Source organism: Prinia subflava, chromosome 7 (genome assembly GCF_021018805.1).
Source record: "Prinia subflava isolate CZ2003 ecotype Zambia chromosome 7, Cam_Psub_1.2, whole genome shotgun sequence".
Taxonomy (NCBI): Eukaryota; Metazoa; Chordata; class Aves; order Passeriformes; family Cisticolidae; genus Prinia; species Prinia subflava.
In genome coordinates, this window is record NC_086253.1 from 27,951,202 (window position 1) to 27,976,282 (window position 25,081).

General features: G+C 40.7%; 3 protein-coding genes across 9 annotated transcripts in view; 1 reads left to right on the top strand and 2 right to left on the bottom strand.

Annotated features, from left to right (window-relative positions):
* The window catches only part of LOC134552878 (uncharacterized), a 279,873-nt gene that overhangs the window by 145,754 nt on the left and 109,038 nt on the right, over window positions 1–25,081 (bottom strand). The gene's annotated exons all lie outside the window — the stretch shown is intronic.
* CEP135 (centrosomal protein 135) overlaps window positions 1,389–25,081 on the top strand; it is a 51,869-nt gene continuing 28,176 nt past the window's right edge. For 3 of the 7 annotated variants that reach the window (XR_010080971.1, XM_063401951.1, XM_063401952.1), the window contains exons 1-12: window positions 3,771–3,959; window positions 5,286–5,935; window positions 7,033–7,222; window positions 8,195–8,385; window positions 8,897–9,064; window positions 18,974–19,115; window positions 19,526–19,610; window positions 20,364–20,492; window positions 21,612–21,827; window positions 22,395–22,460; window positions 23,440–23,590; window positions 24,510–24,703. Coding sequence is in view for 2 of the 7 variants with exons in the window: in XM_063401951.1 (XP_063258021.1) it covers window positions 7,110–7,222; window positions 8,195–8,385; window positions 8,897–9,064; window positions 18,974–19,115; window positions 19,526–19,610; window positions 20,364–20,492; window positions 21,612–21,827; window positions 22,395–22,460; window positions 23,440–23,590; window positions 24,510–24,703 (1,455 nt within the window). In the remaining 5 variants the exon portion in view is untranslated. Of the gene's footprint in view, window positions 1,532–3,770; window positions 3,960–5,285; window positions 5,936–7,027; window positions 7,223–8,194; window positions 8,386–8,896; window positions 9,065–18,973; window positions 19,116–19,525; window positions 19,611–20,363; window positions 20,493–21,611; window positions 21,828–22,394; window positions 22,461–23,439; window positions 23,591–24,509; window positions 24,704–25,081 lie in introns of those variants that run through there. The other 4 variants (XR_010080969.1, XR_010080970.1, XR_010080967.1 and 1 more) reach the window with 4 other exon arrangements.
* On the bottom strand, window positions 9,748–24,532 carry LOC134552873 (uncharacterized). Its single transcript, XM_063401953.1, has 2 exons — window positions 24,472–24,532; window positions 9,748–11,359 (listed from the first exon to the last, which is right to left on the bottom strand). Exon 2 carries the CDS (start codon window positions 11,098–11,100, stop codon window positions 10,126–10,128), a length of 975 nt encoding a protein of 324 aa, XP_063258023.1. The 5' UTR covers window positions 11,101–11,359; window positions 24,472–24,532; the 3' UTR covers window positions 9,748–10,125.

Consider the following 25,081-nt stretch of genomic DNA (forward strand, 5'->3'; position numbering starts at 1 on the left):
CTGCCAGAGATTCAGGACCTAGGTTTTCTGTACAGCTCGTGTGAAATTGCCAAGCTGTTGGCTAGAGGTGGGGTGTATATAGGATAAAAACAGGTAAAATAAACATGCAGACAGAGTTAAAATGTTTTTTGAGATGCAGATGCAATAATAATAATAATGATGATAATAATAATAATAATAATTTAAAACCCCACTATGAATGTGAGTTTTTTCTTCTGAGTTTTGTAACAAACCTGCAAGATGGAACTCAGGAACATTGAGATACCTGGATTTCAGAGATTCATAGAATTGCTTGTGTTGGAGGTGTGATAAATGCCAATCACTCGCTTTTTGAAATTTATGAAAATTTAATAAAGAATAAAAATTGGTTACAAAAAAAATTAATACAATAATAAAAGTTTAAAAAGTTTTCAGAGACAGGACAAATAATGAGACAATAAGAGCAAAGAAAGGCAGCCCGGGACTACGTCTCCCCTCCCTCCCAGACAAAGGCTGTGAAGGAGAAGGGCCCCGTTAGGGAGATGCCTCTCTATTTTTGAGGACCAACTTTAATGATTATGCATACTTTATCTAAGAAAATCCCGTTTGCTAAGAGCCTTTTGCAAAACCCCTGGCGTCCTGGAGTCTGGCTTAACCAGGTAGCTTTGTGGATTCAAGGAGATATGCATGGTCTGGCTTGACCAGGGTGGTTTTGAGGAGATATGCATCTTTCCCTCTGAAACATCCAAGAGGGGTTTTAGTCTGGCTTGTTGTAATTGTTCTCTCTGTGTAGAAACCTCCGGGTTATCTTCTCTTTGCTCTTGAGCTAAGGACAATACCTTACACACAATTCTTACTTAGATTCAATGTTAAAAACTACATTTACTATATTATTTAAATGTTAATATTGCATAACTTTTCTACCTAGCATATTACATATAGTAAATATCTGCGTAGAGCCACACACACAATATGCCTTTTTCACAGAGGGGACCTTAAAATTCCTCCAGTTCCGACCGCCTTCCATGTGCAGGGACACCTTCCAACACAACAGGTTGCGCAAAGCACTTGAACACTTTCAGGAGTTGGGCCATCCAGAACTTCTTTGGGCAACCTGTTCAGCGTCTCACCACCCTTACAGTAAAGAGCTTCCTCCTCCTAGCCGCTCTAAACCTCTTTCACTCTGAATCCTTTGCTCCTTCTGTCACTTCATGCCCATGGAACACGTCTCTCTTCGTCCTTCTCGCCGGCTCTCGGGGCTCCCTCCGCGCACAGCCGAAGCCGCTCGGCCCGGCCCCGGGCGCGCACGGGGCGCGGCGCCCGCCGGAGCGTTCCGCCGCCGCGAGGGCTGCCGGGAGGGGAAGCGAAGGAACGGAAGGGCCGGGCCGGGCCGGGCCAAGGCGGCGCCCGGTGGGGCGGGCGCATCCCCGCCGTTGCTGCGGTGACGGGCCGGAAGCGGCCGCTGCTCCGCGCGCCATTTTCAAAGGTTCTAAACGCTGGGACATCGCGGCCGCTCCGCAGCAGCCCCGGTGGCCGGCGCCTGCTTTTAGCGGTAAGTGAGGGGTAAAGGTGGCGTAAACCTGTTTGGAAGGGGACCGACACCCTTCTGTAGGTACAGACTGCGGTTGCGGGAAGGTCTGCAAAGCTTCCAGTTTAGGGAGCGCGGGTGATGAGCAGGCTCATAATCGAAAGAGTTTTCTTGTGCTGTAGTGGGAACTCAGAGGATGTGGTGACAGGCTGCCCAGGGAGGTCGTGCAGTCTTCCTCTCTGGAGACATTCCAGACCGTCCCGGACGCGTTCCTGTCACCTGCTCCTGGTGACCCTGCCTTGGTTCTGGATGATCTCCAGAGCTGCCTTCCAAGCCTAACCACTGGCATTCCATGACACTTTAGCGAAGAAATCTGTGTTCTGACAGCAAGTGTTGTCTTTCCATTGGCAAAGTGCTGAGACTTCACAGCAAGCGTGTTGTGTGAATATCTTAGTCAGAAAGGAACTCCCAGCAGATCCACTTGGAAGCAGACTTTCCTAAAGCAAGTGCTGGCTCTTTGGGTGTGTCTGGAACGTGATGCTGCAGTAGCTGCGTGTCACGGGAGAGCCCTAAAGCACTGCAGTGGTCAAATGTCAGGTCCACCGAGTGCCTTTGGTACCTGGGCGAACAGGACAGGAACAAAAAGGAAAAAACCTTTAACATGGAAGTTCTGTTGAATGAAAAATGCGTTTTGGTATTTCCCAAAACTGAGACTGAAACTAGAGTTCACAATTTTCCTTGGTGTTAATGTTAGAGACTCAATAAAAAGAAAAAGTTTCATAGCACATATGTTTGTCTATAAGAATTTCTTTGTGCTCAACTGTTGGCCACATGGCTCAACGGCTGCATTAATTCCTCCATGGCCAAGATCCACCTTTGCTCTGCTTTTTTATTATTACATTTTCTTATTGATAATGCAAGTACTGTGTCTGCAACAGTTCTTAGCCTGTACTCACTATCAGTTTTGCTGTGTTGTTCTCCAAATAGAAGGAGGACTTCAGTCTGCTAATCTAATACCTATAAACATAGCTTCTTTTACACAATTTTATGCCAGTTGATTCTCTATCTAAAGCCTAGAGCAGCTGGTTATAAGGTTCCACTATTGCCCATCTTTCACATCAAGGTTCAGTTTTAGACATTGGTGACTTAAAACAGTAGGAAACAGTTCTTAGGTCCTACATATATCTATTACATAAACATTTATATCTTCAAAGGACTGCTCATAGCCATCCAGAAATGTCATAAAATTAAGCATGTGAATGTTGTCACCTTCAGCAGTCTTCATGAGCAAAGAGGGAACAAAAAACGAGGCTATTGGCTCTGAGTCCTCTTCAGCAACCAACTGAGAGATGTAATCATTTAGTCCTATTAATAAATCCTGTTTAGGAAATGGCTAATTTAAAGTACTGTTCAATTTTCTCGTTTCTATTTTTCATCAAAAATGGAAATTTGATATTTTTTTCACAGCAGCACTAAATTGCAGGAAATATTTAGATGATAAATGAGGTGAACTATTTTTGCAGCTAATGTAGCCTATCTCATGGGAAATACCAAAGCTGTTAAGAGTGCTTTCCAGTACTTTGCAAACTTACAGGCATCTCATAGGTGTGACATAACTTTCATCAGGACTCAGTTGTGATTTACAAGGCTATTAAGCTTCTTTGAAGAAAAGCATATTCTGGATTGAATTGACTGGGTGCAAATAATGTAGGAAACTTAGATTTCTAAAAAGCTTTTTGAGAAGGTTCTTTACCAAACGCTTTTAGAGAGCAGGTCTCTGTCAGAAATGGAGAAAAGAAGCTAGTGGTTAAAAGAGAGAGTAGAAAGTACTTACCTTATAGTGAATGTGCAGAAGATTGTCTGCTGTTAAAGACCAACTAGTGATCTGAAAGAATGGGTTAAACATCAAGGGACAAAATTTGCTCATTTTATAGACATGTTAAGTGCAATCTCAAGGATTGAAGAAGAGTTTCAACTGGCCTGAGTAATAAAGGGAGAATTAAAGAATAGCCTTAATAAGGGCAAAGTCATACATGCTGTGGTCTCTAAAATGGCAGTAACTGCTCAGAGAGATGTGTCACTGTGAATGTGTGTAATCTATGCTTTAGAGCAAACAAAGACCAAGTGCCCTGGTTTCAGCTGGGATACAGTTAGTTTCCTTCCTAGTAGCCGGTGCAATGTTGTGTTTTGGATTCAGCATGAGAATAATGTTGATAACACTCTGGTGTTTTGGTTGTTGCTAAGTAGTGCTTGCTCTCAGCAAAGGACGTCTCAGTGCTAGCGAGGAGCTGCACGGAAAGCCGTGAGGGAACATAGCCAGGACAGATGATCTGAGCAGCCCAAAGGGGTATTCCCCACCCTAGAACTTCATGCCCAGTATATGAACTGGGGGAGTTACCCAGAGCAGGGCTGATTGTGGTTTGGGGACAGGCTGGGCATCCGTCGTCAGGCGGTGAGCAATTGCATTGTGCATCTCTTGGGTTTTACCTATCTCTCTTGCTCCTCTTTTTATTCCTATTATTATCATTATTATTATCATTTTGTTTCAAATTTCTATGGCAATCCACAAGTTTTGCCTTTTTTCCCCTTGATTCTGCTCTCCATCCCTATGGAGTGGGGGGAGTAAGCAAGCCAGCTGTGTGGTGCTTGGTTGCAAGCTGGGGTTAAGCCATGACAAACACTGATCAGTAATGTGAAAGATGGATTAAACAGCAGGGGACAAAATTTGCTCATTATGTGGACATGTTAAGTGCAGTCCAAGGGTATCAGAAGAAATTCACTGGACTGAATAATGATGGTAGAGTTAAGAAGCAGTGCAGTGTTAGTAAAGGCAAAATGATACATGCTGTGGTCTCTAAAGTGGTAGCAACCACTCAGTGAGATGTCTCACTGTGAATGCATCTTATCAGTGCTTCAGAGCAATCAAAAAGGCAAATGGTAAGTTAGGATTCGATATGAATAGTGAAGGCTACAGCCAAATATCTCTATGGCTGCTCAGAGAAAGGTCTATCAGATACCATTATAATTATTTCAACTTTAGGCCCTTCAAGGGTCTACACTATAGGCTTATATGAAGAAAACGTACGTAGGAGTAAGATTTGACTTGTGTTTTTTAGATTTTTATACTGTTGCTGTGGCAACTGTCAGGAGACACAGGAGTTTGTGTCAGACAGGTCTTGGATTCAAGTGAATCAGTGCATTTAATATATTGATTTTATATTTCCAGAAAAACAAATTTTCCTCATGTAGAAGTTACAAGATACTTTTTCATGTCATGGTAAGACTAGTGATAGACTAAATTTAGAATGTAAGATTTAAATTATGGTAGTCTGTAATGGCAGAGGTCTGGAATTACTGACACATAATTTCTTTTCAGCAAAGGGTATATGACAATTATTGTCTTTAACGACTTTAATATGTATGTTAAGCTCTCTGAAATAACAACTCCAATTCTTATATTCATTCCAGAGTGCCTTTTGGACCTATACTACAGCTATTCATTTCCTGGGCTTATTGTGGATCAGATGTGGGTCTAGAGGATATAAGATAATGCCCTTTCTGGATTGATTCCAGTGGTATTAACGAGTTAAATTAAAAATTTCAGTTTTTAGGAAGGAGAGTGATTCAACCAGTAATTTGTCAGTACTTCCCAATATTGGAATATGTTTAGGTTACTGTACCTTAAATGCCCATTGCAGGGATTTAGTAAGATTGTACATGTACTTCCTAGGCACAGTTACTGTAGTGCTAACATATGTCCATTTATTTTTCTTTGCAGTTACTGAAGAAAAACTCTCTTCCTGTACCATCTGTGACAGAGTTTTGTTCATGGTATTTCTTCTGGAAAACCTCCTCAATTTGATTAGTAAAAAAAATCTATGCTCTTTCTAAAACACAAGCTTTGAAGCAAATCTGATGAACTATTTTAAGGTAATTTAATGTTTTTAACTGATACAAGTCTTCTTAAGGAGAAGATGGGCTCAGGAGTTACCAGTTTTCTTCTGTAGTGATATAAGATGCATTCCTGAGACTTAATGTAGACTGTTTAGTGTTTCTGCCCAGTTTCAAATTTAAACCATCACACAGTAACACAATCAAACTTTTCCTGAATTCAACACAGAATCTTCAACTTTAACGCAGAAATACCACGAACTTGTCACTTTAATCTTTGTCTGTCAGAGGAGTTTGAAGAGCATTTACTACACATCAGGACATTGACTTCCACTTAGCACCCTGGTGGAAAGAAAGTGCGCCGCCGCCTCCTTCAGCCGTCCCAGAACCGTATGTAAGGGATTGTTGGCCACTGCGTAGTTAATATCCCAACAACCCGAACCTCTTCAAGCAAATATTTTTGGTAGTACCCAGAACAGATGCTGAGCTTATAAGACTGGTGATTCTCATCTACAGAGCGGTACTTGGCAACCACAGGTCTGTTACTAGACTTCTTTGTAGCATTTTAATAAAATAAGATGAAATCTTAACTTTCCAGCATTAGTTATGAGAGAAACATGCACATTTTCCTCACTTTATTATTAATAATTCATTTTATTTTCAAATACCTGCATGTATTTATTTAATATCTTTTTAAAATCTGGAGGATTGTGATGATGGTTTGGGTGATCTCTATATTCTGTTCCTTTTGTATGAGAAGCAAACATCATCTCCTTGAATTGATGTTTGGCTGCTGAGGTCTTTGCAGCCATTAGGTTAATACTGAAACTTCTGAAGAAATGTGAGGGAAGATGTTTTACAAAAACAACTACTTTTCAAAAATATTTCTAACTATTGAACAGATGTTTTCACAGATTAAGAAACATAAAGTTTAGTAGTTGATTCGTCTTCTCATTCTATGTCTAAATTCAGAAGGACATAATGATGTGCATTCCCTCAAATGTACTGGAAAAAACCAAAATTATCATTTGGACTCAGACACAGTAATGTTGATCCAGTCGCCTTTAGATCAGCATAGTAATAAAAGATAACTAATCAGTCAATTGAAAAAAACCCAACTCTCTGATCCTTGAATTTGTATTTTCCAGAAAACAATGCAGCTATGACCACAGTACATCAGTAATTTTAGCTTTCCTATTTTCTATTTTAGCTTTCCTATTTTCTATCATAGAATATAGATGTTGAAACTTAATCTGTCTTTAACATTTTACATATTTTATGCCATTTTAGAAGTGGTTGGCATAAGTGATATTAAGTACTGTCTTGTAAACTTTGAAATTTATATATATATATATGAAAGGAAAAAGTATGAATTTTTCACAGTAATCTTTCAATTTATTGTGTAAGATACAATGATGACCATGGTTCAAAAAACTCAGAATATAATGAGAAAACTGACTGCCAAGGCAAACATTTATTTTTAAAGGAATATCTAAATATGTTTAAAACTTTTCAGTTGCAGTGATCCCGTTTTGATTTAAATTTTAAGGACATGTTTATCCACTGTGTATCCTACAGCATAAAAAGGTTTTTTGCATTACGTTTTTTCTATATTTTTCGTTCTCTAAGGACAGATGCTGTAACCAACAATCTTTTGGAGGTGTCCTGTTTTTCTTGACTGTGACAAAAGCAGCTTTGGAGGTTATTTACAATGAGTGCAAATGCAGAGCGAAGGTTCGTGAATCTCAGGAAACGTCTGGATCAGCTGGGCTATCGGCACCCACTGGGAGTGGAGAGTTTACCTTTGGTGGAAAAGCTTTTCAGGTATTCAAAAGGAGATTCATTTAAAAAATAGTAATTGTAGAGTAGGTATTGTTTGATTTTTGACATGTAAAAGAGGAAGGTGTAATCTGAAGATGATTTTCTAGCAGTGTTATTTCAGAGCTAACATTAAATTCCAGTGTCTAATGAAGTCAAATGGGTTTGCTTAAGTGAACGTCTTAAAATTTTATTTTATTCAGTAGGATTGCTTCTAAGGATCTATGGCATAGGAAAATTCAACTTTTCCAACCTCATAAGAGAGCAAGAATAGTAACTCTTGATATGTGCTTAAAAGGACATACTCTTATAACTGGTTGTTTAAAAAATAATCCCTATTCACTGTTCTGTGAATTAAAACATTCACATCTCCACTTATTATGGCCTCATGCAGAGAATTTTAAATTTGTTGTCTATGCCCTTTTTACAAGACATATAACAGAAAAAAACACCAAAATCTTCACATCTGCCATTTTCTGGCATTGATATCATTAAGAACATAGTAATTTCCATAGTAATCCCGTTATATTTGACTAGACATGCAAATGTAGCTGTTCTGGTTCTGTCGCTCTCTAGTGTGTAATACACATGGAAGAACCACAGGTAGGCAGATATGGAGCAATCTGTCTTCAACATTAAGTCTCATCCATGTGTCTACTGTAGACATGTGTAAACCATGTAGGTTTACTCTCTCCATCACTAACTTTGATGCTTATCAGATGTAAACTCCTGATACGCTTTGTAACTATTTTGTTTTCTTTTTTTTTCCCTGTTCTTTCCTATTTAGTGTTTTTTTAAACAATGGTTCCTGTCTTTCAGTTTTTCTTACATGACATGAATGTTTTGTTGCCTTTGTTTGAACTCATTTGTTCTCTCTCTTGGGGAAATGGTTTTGTTTCTCAGGTCATAATAAACATTTGCATGTGCAGTGTGAAGGCTGATAACATTGCTAACATATCTGATGCTCTTCTATCCCAGTGATTTAGTTCACACAACTGAGAGCTTGCGCAGAGCAAAGTTATCTTCTGGAAAAACTGAGAAAGAATGCAGTAATTATGATATTACCTTGGAACCTTATAAAACAGAGAATACTAGACTTACCAGGGAAAATAATGATCTACATTTAGAAATACTAAAACTGAAAGAGCAGTCTGATCGTCATGTTAAAGGTAATATCCAAATGATGATATTTTTTTTTAGTCCTTCCATGCCAAAATAGAATTGTGGCTAAATCCTTGATCTGCAGATTCTTTTATCTGTACTTTCCAGTGAGTGTGAGTGGTCATGGAGTTTGGTGCCTTTAATGAATTAAGATTCATACTCAGACATTTCTTTTGCAGTCAAAAAACTTTGGAAATTCTGCAAATTATTGTTTTAATAAGATATGAGAATGTTAGAAATCTTAACGTATACTTTTGTACCTTGAAATGGTATTTTTTAATTGAAAATTAAATACTGCTGTTAAATGTGCCTTTGTTTCACAGTGAGTGTTTATTTGTAAAGCATGTATAAAGATATATTTTTTTGTGTTTGTTTGTAAAAGTATGCACATATGTATATGTATTTGATAATTTTATGCTATGGAAAAAGAATGTAGCATTTTCTTTATGCTTATTTTGATGCTACTAGGAAAAAGAATAGTGAATAAGAGCAATAATACTGCTTTTCTTTCCCTTGAAGATTTGAAAGCTTCCTTAAGGAGGGTTGAACATGAAACATCTGACTTGAAATTTTTGAATAACCAGTATATACATAAAATTAAAGCGCTGGAAAAAGAGACCAAAGCCAAGACTGAAAAGATTCAGCAGCTTCAGGAGAAGAATCTGCAGGCAGTGGTGCAAACACCTGGTGAGTGTAAATAATCACAGATATTTCAGCATTTTCTGGGCTTTTTTGGATCTTCAGAACATAATATCTTTTCCTCTAGTAAGAGAAGTTACTGTAGTAAAATATCCAGTAGGGCAACATTACCCTTTGACGTTTGGGCTCTGAATTCTGTCATTTCTCTATATGAAGTTTCATTAGGTCATTGTTGCTCGGAACGCAATAATCAACGACACAGAGGCAAAGGTCTTCAGTGAAAGCTGCTCTCCACCAAAAAAAAAAAAGACCAGCCTGTTTATTTCTTTCCTTTTATAATTTTGTGGGTCTGGAAGCACATTGGCTCCTGGGGTTACTACCCCTTCACCCCACTGGCCAGACCAGATGTCAACCAACATTGTTTTCAGGCTGGAATGTAGCCGAGCTCTGGTAAGACCGGGGACTAGAGTAACGTGAGACCAACCAGTATGGTTTCCAGCACGAACTCCGCTTTATTCCGCGAGATGGCCGGTTAAATACAGAACGAATAGTTTACAGTTAGCAGGTGCACTGTGATAGGCGGTGAACATACAGAAGTATGTAAGCAATCTAGGGTTAAGGTAGCTACGGAGATTTAGTGCCATTACCTCTATGCTGCGAGCGTCCATACCTTAACACATTCCTAGTAGCAGATAAGTTTATCTGCTACTACGTATGCTGAACGTTTTGCGGCCTACTAGACCCAGGCCTGAGGCCTAGTTTGGCCTAGTTTGGAATAGCTCAAATGGTATCTGTGAGCATATCATGCCCACGATACCTGAGAAACTCGGCCACAGTTCCCCCTTTTTCTTTTTGGGCTATCCAAACTGACGTTAAGGCACGGTCGGCTAATTTGCGCATGCATTGTATCAAGCAAGGCACTATTGTCAAAACTACTATGACAGCAATAAAGATCATTATACCAAAACAAATTAAATCCACAATCCACCCGGTGAGATTCCAAGACTTCAGCCAATTGTCAAACGGAGTGTTTTCAACTACAAGGTGTTTCATGTTGTCCCTCAACTGCGCTAACTGCTGATGTATCGACCGTGAGTGGTCTGATAAATTCATGCAGCACATGCCTTCAAACTCTTCGCATCCATGCCCCTGAGCCAAAAGAAGGAAGTCAATCGCGGCTCGGTTCTGGAGCACTGGCGAATGCCACTAACATCTTCAGCAAGCTCACTCAACAACTTCGTCGTTATGTTAATCTGTTTCCCTGTCCAGCAGGCTAAATGTTTCAGTTGTGTGAGGGCTTGTGCTGAAGCAACTCCTGGGGCAAAAACGGATGCTGAGATCACGGCTGCAGGCTGCCATAACTTAACTTGATCTCTGCAGTTGGGACCTAGTTGAGACATACTGCGTTTGACTCGTCGGGCCTTTTGTGGCAAGCCTAGAACCTGGTGAATAGTAGGTGCGAACAGGGTTAGTTTACCAAAATAACACGGTCCTCCGACACTGTTTGGAGGTACTGTGGACCACGCTCTATCTCCACAAACTAAAAAGATTCCTGGTGGCAATCTCTTAGCAGCTGTTGTCAATTGTGTGACAGATCTGACCCAACTATTACAATACTCAGTGTAATTGTAATACAATGGTGAATGAGGGGATAGCCACGTAGCGTGGCCTTTCAATTGCTGCTCATCTATGATTAATAGACTTGAATTCACTGCAAAGCGCCCAAAGACAAGACAATAGTTTCCTGGCACAGAACCTAAAAGATCAAGCTCCTGAGGCTCTGGACCAGCAGTTCTAAGGTTTCGCGCTATGGCAGCAGCTTGTGGCCCTAAAGCACCTTTTGGGTCAATGCTGACAGGGGTTAAAGACTTGAACTCTGCCATGGAGGTCAGTGGAACTCCAATCAAGCAGGTTCTAAAAGGATTGGATGGCGTCGCTAGAGATAAACAAAAGGAATCCTGTTTAGTTTGTTTGGCCCAAGTAACCCACATGTTCTCCCTTGTGTCAATGTTAAACATCCCTGCTCTTGTTTCTACTACCACACTGATCAAAACCAACACCCTCATGCTTAACATTTCACCCATTGTGAAAAGCACACAGTGTAGCACACAGGCTATTAACCTTAACCAATAACTTATCGTGTCTCTAAGTGTCAAGCTAGTGCAATGATAGATTATTATTAAAACAGTCAATTTTCAGCACTCTCCGCGTCTTCTTGAGGTGCTTCAGGTAAGTCGTCGCTGTCTCTGTGAGTGTCTCTAAGAGTGTCACCGCCGGTTGGTATCTTTTCTTGCGGACACGCACGGGTAAAGCGACTCGGCACCCAGACAGGTCCTGCTTCTCCTGCAGAAACACACATATAACCGCGACCATTAAACAAGACTGGACTGGGTCCCTGCCATTCACCCGTTCGCATGTCCCTATGATATATGTAAAGTCCTGGAATTGCTTGTGGTCTCCCTTCTTTCACAGCCTGGTGGTGGATGACAACTGCAGGCTCTTCTCGCCCTTCTGCTAGGCATAAGTAATTTAAAGTGAACAGTACTTTAGATAAACGATTGGTCACATCTAGGTCATTGTTTTGCTTCTGTTTTGCGAGATACTCTTTCAGCGTCCGATGAGCCCGTTCCACAATGGCTTAGCCAGTAGGAGAGTGAGGAATCCCGGTAGTATGTTTGACTCCCCACTTCTGCAGAAACCTAGCAACTCGTTGTCCCGCATAAGCTGGACCATTGTCAGTTTTGATTTCTGCAGGCACTCCCATCACTGAAAAGCAAACAGTCAAATGTCTCTCAACGTGCAGAGCTCTTTCCCCAGTTTGTGCTGTGGCCCAAATGAATTTGGAGTAGGTGTCAATAGTGACATGAACATATTTCAACCTTCCAAACTCTGGGATGTGTGTTACATCCATCTGCCACAGTTCCAGGGCTTTCATTCCTCGAGGATTCGTGCCTAGGCCAAGACCTGGCCCGTGATGACTGCATTGAGGGCAGGCACGCACAATCCCCTGTGCATCGTTCATAGATATTTGAAATTGATGACGCAAAGCTCTAGCATTCTGATGGAAATTCTCGTGGCTGTTGCGAGCTCTTACAAATTTGCTTTCAGGAGGGACATGGGCAACGCAACTGACTGCAGCATCTGCCCGTGCATTGCCTTCTCCCAAACCATTGCTGCACTGATGACTACGAATGTGCATCATGCAAAAGGCATGCTGACGCTGTCTGAGTATACTCCTCAGTCGTAGAAATAGTTCTCCGAGGCGTTGATTCTGAGTGGTCTTAATGAGTGCATCTTCGATTCTTTGTACCACTCCAACCACATACAAAGAATCTGACACCACATTAAGAGGTTCCTTATTCCAGGTTTGCAAAGCCCAACACACTGCTCCCAGTTCCAGGGTCTGCAAGCTGTCTCCGGCTTCACTGTGGATTAAATGCTGCTTCCATTCTCCTTGCTGTTTCCACACACACACAGCTCTTTGTATCTTTCGGCCAGCATCTGTATAAACTGTTCTGCCTTCCACAGGTGTCATGGAACACAGAGGCTTCTCCAGCCACTGATGGCGTACAATCAGAGTCCACATCGGACCCTTTGGCTGTCGGTTGTGAACCACACCTGTAAAACCTAACAATGCTTCTTGCAGCTCCACAGAATGTCTCAGCTTCCAGTCCAGATCTTCATTTCTGATAGGAACACTGATATCTGCCGGTTCTTCCCCATCGATCTCTAAAATCCTATCTCTCCCCTTTCTAATGAGCACGGCAAGGGCTTCTGTTCATGTCATAACACGACTCTTCGGCTGTACAGGCAAGAACACCCATTCAATCACACCAGCTGTCGACTGTAACCTAGACTGGTGTTCCCCCTTTTTCTTTTGCCATTGAAAGATAATGGCAAACGGACAGGCATCTGCATTGGAAAGGAACAGTGACAGTGGGAGGTGTTCTATACGGCGAATGCTCCAACCACGTTGTAGCTTTTCTGACACCTTTATTAAGGCTCGTCGTTGTTCAGGGGTGCATTGTCGAGGGCTACTGGCATCATTACCGTGTAGCCATGGCAGAAGCGGTTGCAAGTCATCATTGGTGATTCCTACAATGGTGCGAACCCATTGCAGGTCTCCAAAAAGTCTCTGAGCATCATATAATGTAGAAATGTTGGTATGTAAAGTAATTTTCTGTGGCCGGATCTGTGCGCTTGTGATCAACCATCCTAAGTATTTCCACGGAGCTGATCGCTGTATTTTTTCCGGGGCCACAGTCAGACCACGGTGTTTTAATTGTGTGACTAGCCAGGTTAATTCCTCTGTGAGCAGAGGCTCTTTAGTAGCAATGAGGATATCATCAACATAATGATAAATTATTGCATTGGAAAAACGCTGACGAATTGGCTGCAAAGCCCAATTGACGAAAATCTGGCACATGGTAGGTGAGGTATGACTTCCCTGAGGAAGAGTCACCCATTCATACCGTTGTGCCGGAGCTGCTCTGTTAATAGATGGCACAGTGAAGGCAAAGCGCTGAGTATCTTGAGGATGGAGTGGGATCGTGAAAAAACAGTCCTTCAAATCGACGATCACAATGTCCCACCCTTGAGGAATCATAGTCGATGCTGGCAAGCCTGGTTGCAGAGCACCCATTGCTTGCATCTGCTCGTTGACCCTGCGAAGGTCATGCAATAGTCTCCATTTCCCTGATGTTTTAGGGATGACAAAAATTGGTGTATTCCATGGACTCACTGAGGGTCGAATGTGACCTGCTTCTAGTTGTTACTGCACCAATTGCTTGGTAATTCGCAGCCTCTTCTCTGTCATTGGCCACTGCTCAACCCACACAGGGGTATCAGTTAACCAGGTGATTTTTAAAATGGGTGGCTGCTCTGCAGTGGCCACTAAGGAAAATGCTGGTCAGTAGTCAAAACCATCCCTATTTGGGAAAGCACATCTCTTCCTAGCAGCCCCAGAATCTCTTCATGCATTGGCACAACATATAGATGAGCCACAACCACTTGTCCATCTTCAAAGATGATCCGAATAGGATCTGCACTTATTGAGGGAACAGTCAGGCCTCCTACGCCCACAACGCGGGTATAGGGGGATTTCAAAGGCCAATGAGAAGGCCAATGTAATTTATTAATTAAAGATATGTCTGCGCCGGTGTCTGGAAGTGGTTCCATGCCAATAATTTCATCGCCTCGTTGCAGTTTCACTGCAATCCGTGGCCGCTCGTGTAAATCCACTGTAAGGAAAACATTGTGTCCCATAGATCCAAAGCTCCTAGCTCCGCCTTCGGTTTCCGCAGGCTGCTTTTGGGACTGACGACGTGGCAGGATGTTCTCAAAGGGGATGATCTGAGCAATCCTGCTCCCCTTTTGGATTGTCACAGGAGGCTGCAGGGCATAAACCATTATTTTTAACTGTCCAGTGTAATCTGCATTGATGACTCCTGGCACCACCATAATACCCTGTTTGCTCGTGGAGGCTCCTCCTAATATCAAACCTCCAGCTGAAGAAATTGTATTATAGATGGGTTCAGAGACATCAGTGGGGATTAAGGTTACTTCCTTATCTTGCAAAGTGACTTCTTCTGCTGCTGTTATGTCTATACCAACACTTCTCCACACAGCAGGTCTGTTTTGGTTCAAAGAGTCGTTTTTGGAGTCTGGTGGGCTGAGGCATCGACTTGTGTCTTGGCGCAGTGCCTCGACGCGCTGGCCGTGAAGTTTCCCTGTTTTCTGCAGACCTCTGTAGCATGAGTGTCCACATTGCATCTGTGACACCAAACAGGCTTCCGGCAGGTCTGCTTAAAATGACCTGGTTCCCCGCATCGGTTGCAAGGGAAGTTCGTTGGTGGTTTTTTGCCGTTAGTAGAACGATTAAAGGGCTTCCCTGTCAATGCAGCTGCGATAACGTGCCCCTGTTGCTGCATTGCATTCTGCATTGCTGCTGTGAAAGCTGCTGTCTGGTTAGTCTGCTCTGCTCTCGCTGCTCTAACCAGCATTTCATCCACGCCACAGCCTTGGGGAAGGGAGGCTAATATGGTCTTCATGCGTGCATTAGCATTCTCAAACGCAAGGGAGCGGAACATATGGTCTCGCACCTCATCAGGCAAATCTGGAGCATCTCTCAAAGCTGTGGAAAGACGATCAATGAACTGTGCAAACGATTCTGTGGCTCCTTGCTTGACGTTAGCATAGGATGGAGGCTTCTTTTTGTCTGGCACCAACAGCAAAGCTCTGTAGGCCAGTGACTGGGACAGCTGATGAATTTCAATAGGAAAAGTCAGCTGTACATTTGTCGTAGCGTAAGCTCCTTGGCCCGTGAGCATATCTGGCTGGATCCCGTAAAGCGGATCTCCCACTGTTTGATGTCTATTAGCTTCCTCAGTTGCCAGCCATCTCCACTCTCTTTCGAAGATGAGAAATTGGGATGGCGTGAGCAGAAGTGCTGCAATATTAGAACTGTCAGCAGGGCACAAGAGGTCAGCGGTGAAGATGTATTGGATAATACTTTTAGAAGCTTCTGCACGAATTCCATACTGGCTAACTGTCTGCTTTGCAGATTGCAATACTTTCCATTCATGTGGTTGCCATCTGGCAACGTTCTGCTCAATCACCACAGGGCAAGCTATAACATTGGCCGCTTCAAAGTCCTTATCTAGGATGGCATTCTTTTTTACGTCTGCCCAGCGGTTAAGAAGTGGATCAGGTTGGTTGACAGGCAGCGCCATCTGCTGGGCATTGGATGGCAGTGTCTGCTTGCTATGTATAGTTGACAAAGGTTGCACGTTATATGTTTTCTGTGGGAATGCTTGAGACAGCTCAATTGTCCTTTGTTCTAATTGATTTTGCCGGTTGGAGAGCTTAGCAAGCTCGGCTATAATTTGCTGTAGCTCCGTCGATCTCTGCGGCTTTTCCGCCGATTGTGCCGCACAACGGCCGTCCGGTTCCAAAACTTCCTCATCTGAATCAGATTCTGGCAGAGGACATCGGGACGCCTGTGGGTGGGTGGCGGGTCCCGACGATGCAGGCTGCGAGACCGCAGGGGTCTCGGACTGAATTGAACTTGCGGTGTCCGATCCGGACAAGGGCGCCGCCATGTTTTCTGTTTTTGTTTTGGTCAGGTGGGCAGCTGACGTCAGCTCCCGTTCCGGCAGGGGGGGGTTTGGTTCCGCTCCGCCGGTGGCACCGCCTCTAAGTCCGCCTCCTTGCTGCGTCACCTGTGCCCGCCCTGCGCCGCTGCCGGCTCCGCCTATCTCCTCCTCTTTCGCCCTGCCCCTGGGGTCTGGCGGCTGGCTCGTCCCCTCCCCCACGCCACTCTCTCCGAACCGCGGCAAGGGCATTTCCGGCTTTTCGCCCGGTCTCTCAACTGCATGGCTGGCCACATTTACCACATTGTGGAGGGACGAGCAGAGAGGGGCCGCGTTCCCTTTCACCGGCTGCGTGGAATTGATCCCGAAAAATCTCGCTACTCTGGATACTTTTCTTTGCTCCTTCGCTTGGGGAGGGGGCGGCTCCCGGATCAGGAGAGCAAGGAGTCGTTCTTTCCAAAGCGGAAATCGCGGCTTGGGCAGCTCTGCGCTCCGTGGCAAAGGTTTGCAACGTGGTTATAATTTTTTTCCACGTTACGCCTAACTCCGAGCAGAGTTTCGCGTCTTTCCCTTGTGAGGCCACCGAATCCCACAGTAAGTCTCCAATTTCTTTCCACTCTGTCTCGCTAAACAAAAGCGAGGGCTGATGTAATTTCCCTTTCTTTTTAGCCCATTGGGCCAGCTGAGTTATATCAGAGTCTCTAATTTTTTCGCCCCGTTTCGAGACAATGGACGCTAAAAGCTGCGTAGCAGCCATGAAATCGCGTTCAATTGATAAATCCATCCGCGTGGCTGCTCTTACCTTCTTTCCGCTGACAGCAGGTGGCACTGTCGCCTTCTGATCAATCCAATCAGCCGACGCTCCCCAGTCTGCCCCGCGAATTCAGAACAGTAGTCCGCAAGCGGCACACACACGTTCTAAATCAAATCAAGCAGGGTCTTTTCCGCATTTAAGCCTTATAATCCAGCATTTAAGCCTTGTATTCCACAGCATTTAAGCCTTATATTTCAAAGCATTTAAGCCTTATATTTCACTATTCATCCAGTGCTCAGTCTCTGATATTCGGGCGCCAGGTGTAGCCGAGCTCTGGTAAGACCGGGGACTAGAGTAACGTGAGACCAACCAGTATGGTTTCCAGCACGAACTCTGCTTTATTCCACGAGATGGCCGGTTAAATACAGAACGAATAGTTTACAGTTAGCAGGTGCACTGTGATAGGCAGTGGACATACAGAAGTATGTAAGCAATTTAGGGTTAAGGTAGCTACGGAGATTTAGTGCCATTACCTCTATGCTGCGAGTGTCCATACCTTAACACATTCCTAGTAGCAGATAAGTTTATCTGCTACTACGTATGCTGAACGTTTTGCGGCCTACTAGACCCAGGCCTGAGGCCTAGTTTGGCCTAGTTTGGAATAGCTCAAATGGTATCTGTGAGCATATCATGCCCACGATACCTGAGAAACTCGGCCACACTGGAAATATGTAAGCAAAGGACAGTGAACAAAAACAAGAAAGGTTGTTTATGTTCCAAAGCGTGAGAAAGTGAAAAACTGACCCTTAATATCGCAACAGTAGCTAAAGAACTGACTCCATCTTATAAGCAAGTAGAAGGCTTTAAAAAATCTCAGAAAAACCAGGGCAACAGGTCATCACTTGTGTTAGGGACAAATTTGAATGCAAACTTACATTCAACAGAAGACTGTTAAAATGTGACTAGAAAGCATTATTAATCAACAGCTATTTCTTTTATTGCTGCACCTAATTAAGAGGCAGATTGTTTAACACTTGCATATTTTTGGCAGGTAATTGATGTATAAGTGATAAATTCAGATTTTTGGAACCAAGATCTAAACATAGCAAGATGCAAAATATGTTTACGAGTATGCCAATTCTCTATTGGAGATTTACAATATTTAAATGGTCTTTTGATAACTTAAAATGTGCTAGATGTTACTTTCAGGTTAATTTCTTTCTCCAGGGCTTCCTTTTTCTTCATTTTTTTTTGAAGCTAAGGGATATAAAATTATTTTGTGAAATTTTGAAACTGTCTTTTTTCCCCAAGTCATTGACTTATATATGCATTTTTGGTATTTGAGCAAAATAAATAGCTAGATAGCTAATTTAATTTTTCCTAGATAGCTAGGAAAAATTAAATTTCCTTTTGATTTTCCCATACCTTTCCGCACTTCATGTCCTTTGCTTCAAAGATGACATTTTAGGCTTTTGTCTGCCTTTCTGCATACTTGCCCCTTGGTCACCAGTTTCTGGGATTTTTCTATACTACATCATCCAGTATTGCATGGTCTTATTTAATTATATGATGAAGAGGAAATGTTCAGTCTGGAAGGAATACTGTGTTTTCTTCTTTTTTCTAAATAATAGCATATTCTGCTTGATAAGCAGTAGCATATGATATTCACTGAAATGAACATAATGTAAAAGGAATAAAAATATTACTATACAATGCAAAGGTTAATTCAGTCATAAAATAGTTCTTAAATGCAAAAACCAAATGCCTTTTGTGATGTTTTGATTTAGCTGTTTTAGTAAGCTAAATCACTACCAGTTTCAACAAGTTTGAACTATAGAATATTTGGGATCTTAAACACTGAGGAAAATTACTTACACTAAACTTTGGGTGTTTCTTTATTGTAATATTGAACTTCAGCAGAATTGGTACTAACGTGCAAGAGTGGCATTGTCTAGAATTTGTGAATTTTGTCAGCTTATTGCAGAAGGATTAAAATGGTGAAATGTGCTCATTCAGAAGCAGTGGAATAAATAGAAAAATTAACTTTGTATTAAAGAAGATGACTGCCTTGCTTTAACTCCAAGTAATATGTCTCTGGGTCTGTGCTTTTAGGTGGCAAGAAGAAAAGCATTCCCTTCAGGCGTCAGCGCATGCAGATAGACCAGCTTGTGCCCCCATCGCGTGTCAGTGCCTACCCAGTGCCTCAGCCAGAGGACCCCTACATCGCAGACCTTCTCCAGGTGGCTGATAATCGGTGAGCCAAAGAGCTTCTCAACTCTGAAGTGTGCCTGTGTCTTTGATTCTCACTGTCCTACTCCTTTTGATTGATAAGTTACATTAATCTTCCCCCACTTGAGTCTGTCACTAGTGACAGCCGTTGGTGGATGGTCTTCCTGTCTTTATCTTGACCGTGAGCTTTTTCTTTTTTTCTCCCCCATCCTGTTGAGGAAGGGAAGTAAGAGAGCATCTGGGTGGGGGCTGGCAGCCAGACAAGGTCAACCTGCTACAGTATCTCTAACAGCTTCTGCATTAATATTTTGCATGAGCAAAACTATTTCTCTGTGAAATACTTGGGTTCAGGAGCAAAGAGAAAATTATAGTATTGAATTGTGTACATACAATACTTCCATGAATTCACATTAAAAATATAGCACTTTATTTCAGAATTCAAGAACTGCAGTCAGATGTAATAGAGCTACAGGAAAAACTGGAGACGTCTGAAAGTGAAATAAAAAATTACAGCAAGCAGGTATATCATCAGTAGTAGTGATATTGTTGTTTTATTATTAATATTAATATTATTGTCATTATTTGGGTGTCATACCCATGGCAATGGCCTTGGTGTCTTAAAAACTTTCTTGAGAGTGCATTGTAGGGCATGTGAAATATAATTATTCTTACTTGCCTATGTCAAGCAGTTTTCTTCCTCTGCTTTTGGAGACAGCAGAAATGACAAAATACTTGCCCGGTGGTTTTGCTGATACATTTTGTCTATTGAAATTACATTAAATAAGCTAAACTTGACAATCATGACAAAGTAGAATTTGTCTGCATTTTTTAATGCATAAGTGTTATCTTGTCCAAAATAGCACTTTGAACTACATGTATCTTAGGATAATTTTTCCAATATTTCCTTTTTTCCAGGGACTGGAATAGTCACTGAGTTAGCTTACTTACAAGTTTTTTCCTTAACTTCAAGTGCTATCTCAGTTAAGTTGTAGCATTCATTAACTTCACTTTAAATTAAGATTGTTCAGTTTTCTTCAAGAATGTAATCTAGTAGGAACTGTTTCAGTTTTTCCGTACAAATCTTGTTTGATTAATTTATTTATCTTTCAAAGATACAATGTTTTTCAGAAGAACAGAAAATTTAAAAAAAATACAAGATAGAAATTGCATTTTTGGTTGCATATCTTTTTCCTGACTGTTATGTGTGTGTGTAAATGAAGGGTCCATTAATGGTGCATAAGGATACCAGACCATTTTTTTCTGTCCCTCAAAGGTTGAGATAAGAGACAAAGAAATCGAACGCTTAACGCTGGCGTTGGATGGTGGGCGTTCTCATGAGGTTCTCTGTCTGGAATCAAGAACTAAAAGTAATGAAAAGCTTATTGCCCACTTGAATTTACAGGTAATTCATTTATTACAGTTGTTTAGTCAAACCTAAAAATATAGCAATTTAAAAAAACCCACAAAACTTCTAGCTCTTCAAAAAATTACTACAGATAATTAAAACAATCGATGGAACTTGCCTTTATCTTTAGGTGCCAGTGTTTCTTGTCTAAGGAAACTTCATTTTCTGTTTTAAAAGTCTGTCAGAAAGGTTTTGGTAAAGAATTCAATGAGCTTGCATCTATACATAGTATGTTAATCTGAAAGTATTCAGCAAATTTTTGTATGACACACTGTTTTCAGCAGGTTTGAAAATCCTTTTATTTTGTTAGAAAGTTATTGTATACATGCCATTTATACTCTAGAAAGTAACAATGGCATATGTACATATAATAAGGAGTAACCCTGTAGATATTCTTAAGAGAGAGTGGAGAATCTTCCTCATGGATTTCAAATGGTCCCCACCTTCACTCCAATGCAAACTTGTGAGGAAAGGATAAGCTTAGGGTAAAGGTGTTTGTGTTTACTGTGTGTATTAGCATGCATTCAGTACTGGTCTACAAATAGAATTTAAAGATGAGCTGGAGTGCAAAACAAGTAAAGCCCATCTCTGCATTTATACCATCAATTCTCAGGTTTTTCTCACATGAGTTAGATGTTTTGTGTACTGATTGTGCATGATGTACAGTGGCATGGGAGCCACCTTGAAGAGTGTATTAGCTTAGGTTCAGTGCTGCAAAAATAGAGAATGAACTATGTCTTGGAAGCAGGCCAGCTGTGCTCCTGAATTAGTGATCCTGAATTAGTAAGTCATGGTGAATACAAATTGATTGTACAGGGAGTGAGCCCAGAGCTGCACGAAGCTGTTTGGCACCATCAAGACTATTTTCTCAGGCTTGAGAAATGTATGGTTGTCTTTATATAGCAGTATTCATGACTGTGAGAGAGCTCATAACATTGTATTTCTTTTTCAAGTTGATAAGCATTAAGTTCTAAAACCAGAAAATCTTGCCATTTTTGATGGGATATCACTTTTTTACTTTGGATATAGAGATACTGTATTTCAGAAGATTGGGAGGAGCTTTTGCTACCTAATTTAACAATGCATATTAATATTTTAATGAAAAATGTCTTTCAGGTTGAGTATCTTCAGCAAAAAAACAAGCAACTTGAAAATCGCATTCAAGATCTCTTGGACACTAAACAGAATGTGACTAGTGAGGTAGTGGATTTAAGCAATAAAAACAAAGAACTGTGTCAAGAACTGAATGAAATAGATCACTTGGCTCAGCAATTGGAAAGGCACAAAGAAATAGTGCTTGAGACTGCAGATAAGGAAATAGGAGAAGCAAAGGTAATCACTAATATGTCACAGTGAAGGAGCTGCTCCATTTTACTTGGCTTTGTATCTTCTAATTGCAGTGAAAGACATTGGCTTGTGAAAGGAAGATTTAAAAGATTTTTTTCCAGTTTTCTTAATATTACACAGAATTTCTCACTTGAAGTGGAGTAACCACAACAGTTTTGTCTCTACTGTATTAGGTGGACATGATTTTAGCTAAGGGGCAATCTTGTCTTTTTTCTTCTTTCAGCTTAGTATGAAATAAAATGCTGAGGTACTTAAAGCTATTGCTAGGTAATGCATATTTGCAACAGCAGTGCATATATTTGGAGGGGTTTTTTCTATGAAGAGTCATTTGGTGATTCATTTAACCATTCTGCTCCAAAAGAACATGGGTGTTTATACCACAAATTTTTTGTGCTTTCACTTCACAGGAGCTTCACTACTTTATTACAAGGAACTAACTATGCTTCATTCCTTAACCAAAATAGTCTGCTTCCTTTTTGTGTGTGTGTAACAAAGGGATTTTTGTCATTTGAATATGTAATTCTTAACATATAGGTTAATTTTGGTTGATAGAAAGAAATTGAAAGAAAAGTCAGTGAAATACGGGATCTACAAGAGACAGTAACAAGGCTTAAATCAGTAAGTAAAAATATTTTCAGTTCTTGTTTGTACTGTTTTTATCATGCTGTCATCCATGAGATTGTTTCATTTATTAAAAAAAAAAAAAAAACAATTAGCAGAGAACTTCTTTAGTACCCTGAACAGCTGATGTAAAAATTTCTAACTAATAAATGAAAGAGCTAGAGAAGCTACATCGTATTGTTGCAAAAATAGGCTGAATGAAATCTCTGTAGATAGTATGGTTGACTATGTCCTTATATTGCATTTCCTTATTTCTGCTATCTGAAATTATAATTTCCATGTGACATAATCATTTTTACCACAAATTAGTTATAACATCCTACAGGATTTTCATTGTTTGGAAACTACTTTGTCTCTTAATTGGGATGTGAAAAATTATCCAGTACTTGGCTCATTTGGAAACAAAGCATAGGGCCCAGATGAAAAAATCACTATTATCAATTCTTTGAAGACCAAACTCTTTCTAGGATATATAGCAACTTGTGTTGCTATATAGTGCTGAGTACAGTGTTTTGTTTTACTCTATCTAGGGAGCTTGCAAATACAAAAATACTTAATTTTCAGGACATCAGATTATATAGGAAAGGTGTGCCAAATAGCATTTGAATGTCTTCAGAGTTGCATTGACTGAAATGCTGTATTGTAATGTACTTTAACACCAGCACTCTTACCAAGTGCTGTTAGAATTATTTCTTGCTTTAGTCATTAATTTTTTTCTCATGTTTGTGTCCCACTATACTACTGGTTGGTTTGCTTTTCCTGTTACTGATTGCAAACCATGTAAAAAGCAATGCTTACTTGGATTTAATAAAATGTAGTATAAATGATGGCCTGCAACAAATGTTAAAGCATAAAGCATCCAGGTCAAGAAGAAGTAAACAGTGTTGTATATTAAAAGTTGAACAAAATGTTAATTTTTTTTCCCAACTGTCTCTATTGGCCTTTCCAATTTTTATAATAATACTTACTACTTCAGGAGTTGGGTTCATGTCGTAAGGAGAATGAGAAACTGAATGAAGAACTCCTTGGGAAAACAGATGAAAGAGGGAATCTTAAGCTGTTGTTAAACCAGCTTCAACAAGAGAAGCAAAGGCTGACAGAAAAAACAGAGAACTTAGAAAGAAAAGGTAAATCAAACATAGACTCTTGGAAACTAGGTTTCTGTAATTTTTGAAATAGAATAGTTACCTAGTTAACATACAGTTAGAAGTACTAAAAGACTTTTAATGTATGTAAAGTAAAAGAAGACTGTAGGTCTCCAGTCATAGCTGAAGTGAAAACTCTTGTCATAGAAAGATATTTTCGCTCTTTATGTGGGAACTGAAAGTTCAGCTTTTTCCTGTGATCACACAGGACATTCTTATCCTAATTCTGTGGCAGTTTCATACGAAATACTTTCCAAAACTCTTCAGACTCTGTTTCTTGAAAGATTTATCTATTTAGATTTTGAAAACCTCCAGGGGAGAAGATTCCACAACATCTCTAATGTTCTTCAGTTCTCAGAGAATATTTTCTCCCGTATTGTTTGTAATTGCTTATAGCAATTAATTGTCACTGTTCCTTATTTACCTACTATGCACCTGTGGAGAAACCAGCTCCACATTATCCAAGTCCCTCATGGTACTCAGTCTGCTCTTGGCTCTCCAGCTTTTCTCCAGGCTTAATGAATCCAGTTCCCCCACAGAGCAAGTGTTCTGCTCCCTGACCAGCTTGCAGGGCTTGCCTTGGATTTAATTTATCCACTTCTTTCTTGTAGGAGGGGCAAACCTTAAAACAGTATTTTAAGGGCAATCTCATGTGTGCTAAACAAAGGGGAATAATCCCATCCCTCTGTCGATACAGCCCAGGGTGCTGTGAGGCTTCTGTTGGTCTTCTGCTACTCACTGGTGTTTTGCCTACTTTAGCCTTTAGAACTCTTACATCATTTTCAGCAGGATTGCTGCCTGGATGGTTGGTGGGAGTTAATCCATCCCAAATGCAAGTGTCTTGGAGGAAATTCATGACTTACCTATAGAGTTGTTTTTCTTCTTTTTTTTTTCCTTCCAGAACGAGAATTTGTTCTAGAAATCGAAAGAATGAGATTAGAGTGTGGTATTGCCCAAGGAGACAAATCTCCATCTCGGTTGGATGCATTTGTAAAGACCTTAGAAGATGACAGAGACTACTATAAGCGAGAATTAGACTATCTTCAAAAAATGATAAAACTAAGGTCTAGCCCAAGCCACAGGACTGCAGAGAAGGTAAAGTTCTTGCTAGCAAGATAAGTGAAAAAAATACTGTAGAAACATTTAAGAAGCCATCAAATATATTCTCAAATTCAGTGGCATTAAAGGACTGTAGCAGTTTTCTAAATTACATTCTAGATGCAAAAAATCAACTGAGAGAAACTCCAATGAATTTGCCTTTTTCTTTCCTTGTCACATTTTATAGTAACATTGATTACTTATTGATCAGTTTATTTTAAATAAATAGAACTGGATAATAATCAGAAGGCTGAAATCTTATTGCTAGCTCCTTTGCTTATTCTTTTTAACAGCTGGTTCTTGTTGTTTAGATTACACCACCAGTTCCAGGCTTTTTCTTGTGATTAAAATTATTTTGCTTATATTTTTTATGTG

Coding starts and splice junctions, on each gene's coding strand:
- LOC134552873 (XM_063401953.1), bottom strand. CDS start 11,100: ATGGGTGAAATGTTAAGCATGAGGGTGTTGGTTTTGATCAGTGTGGTA.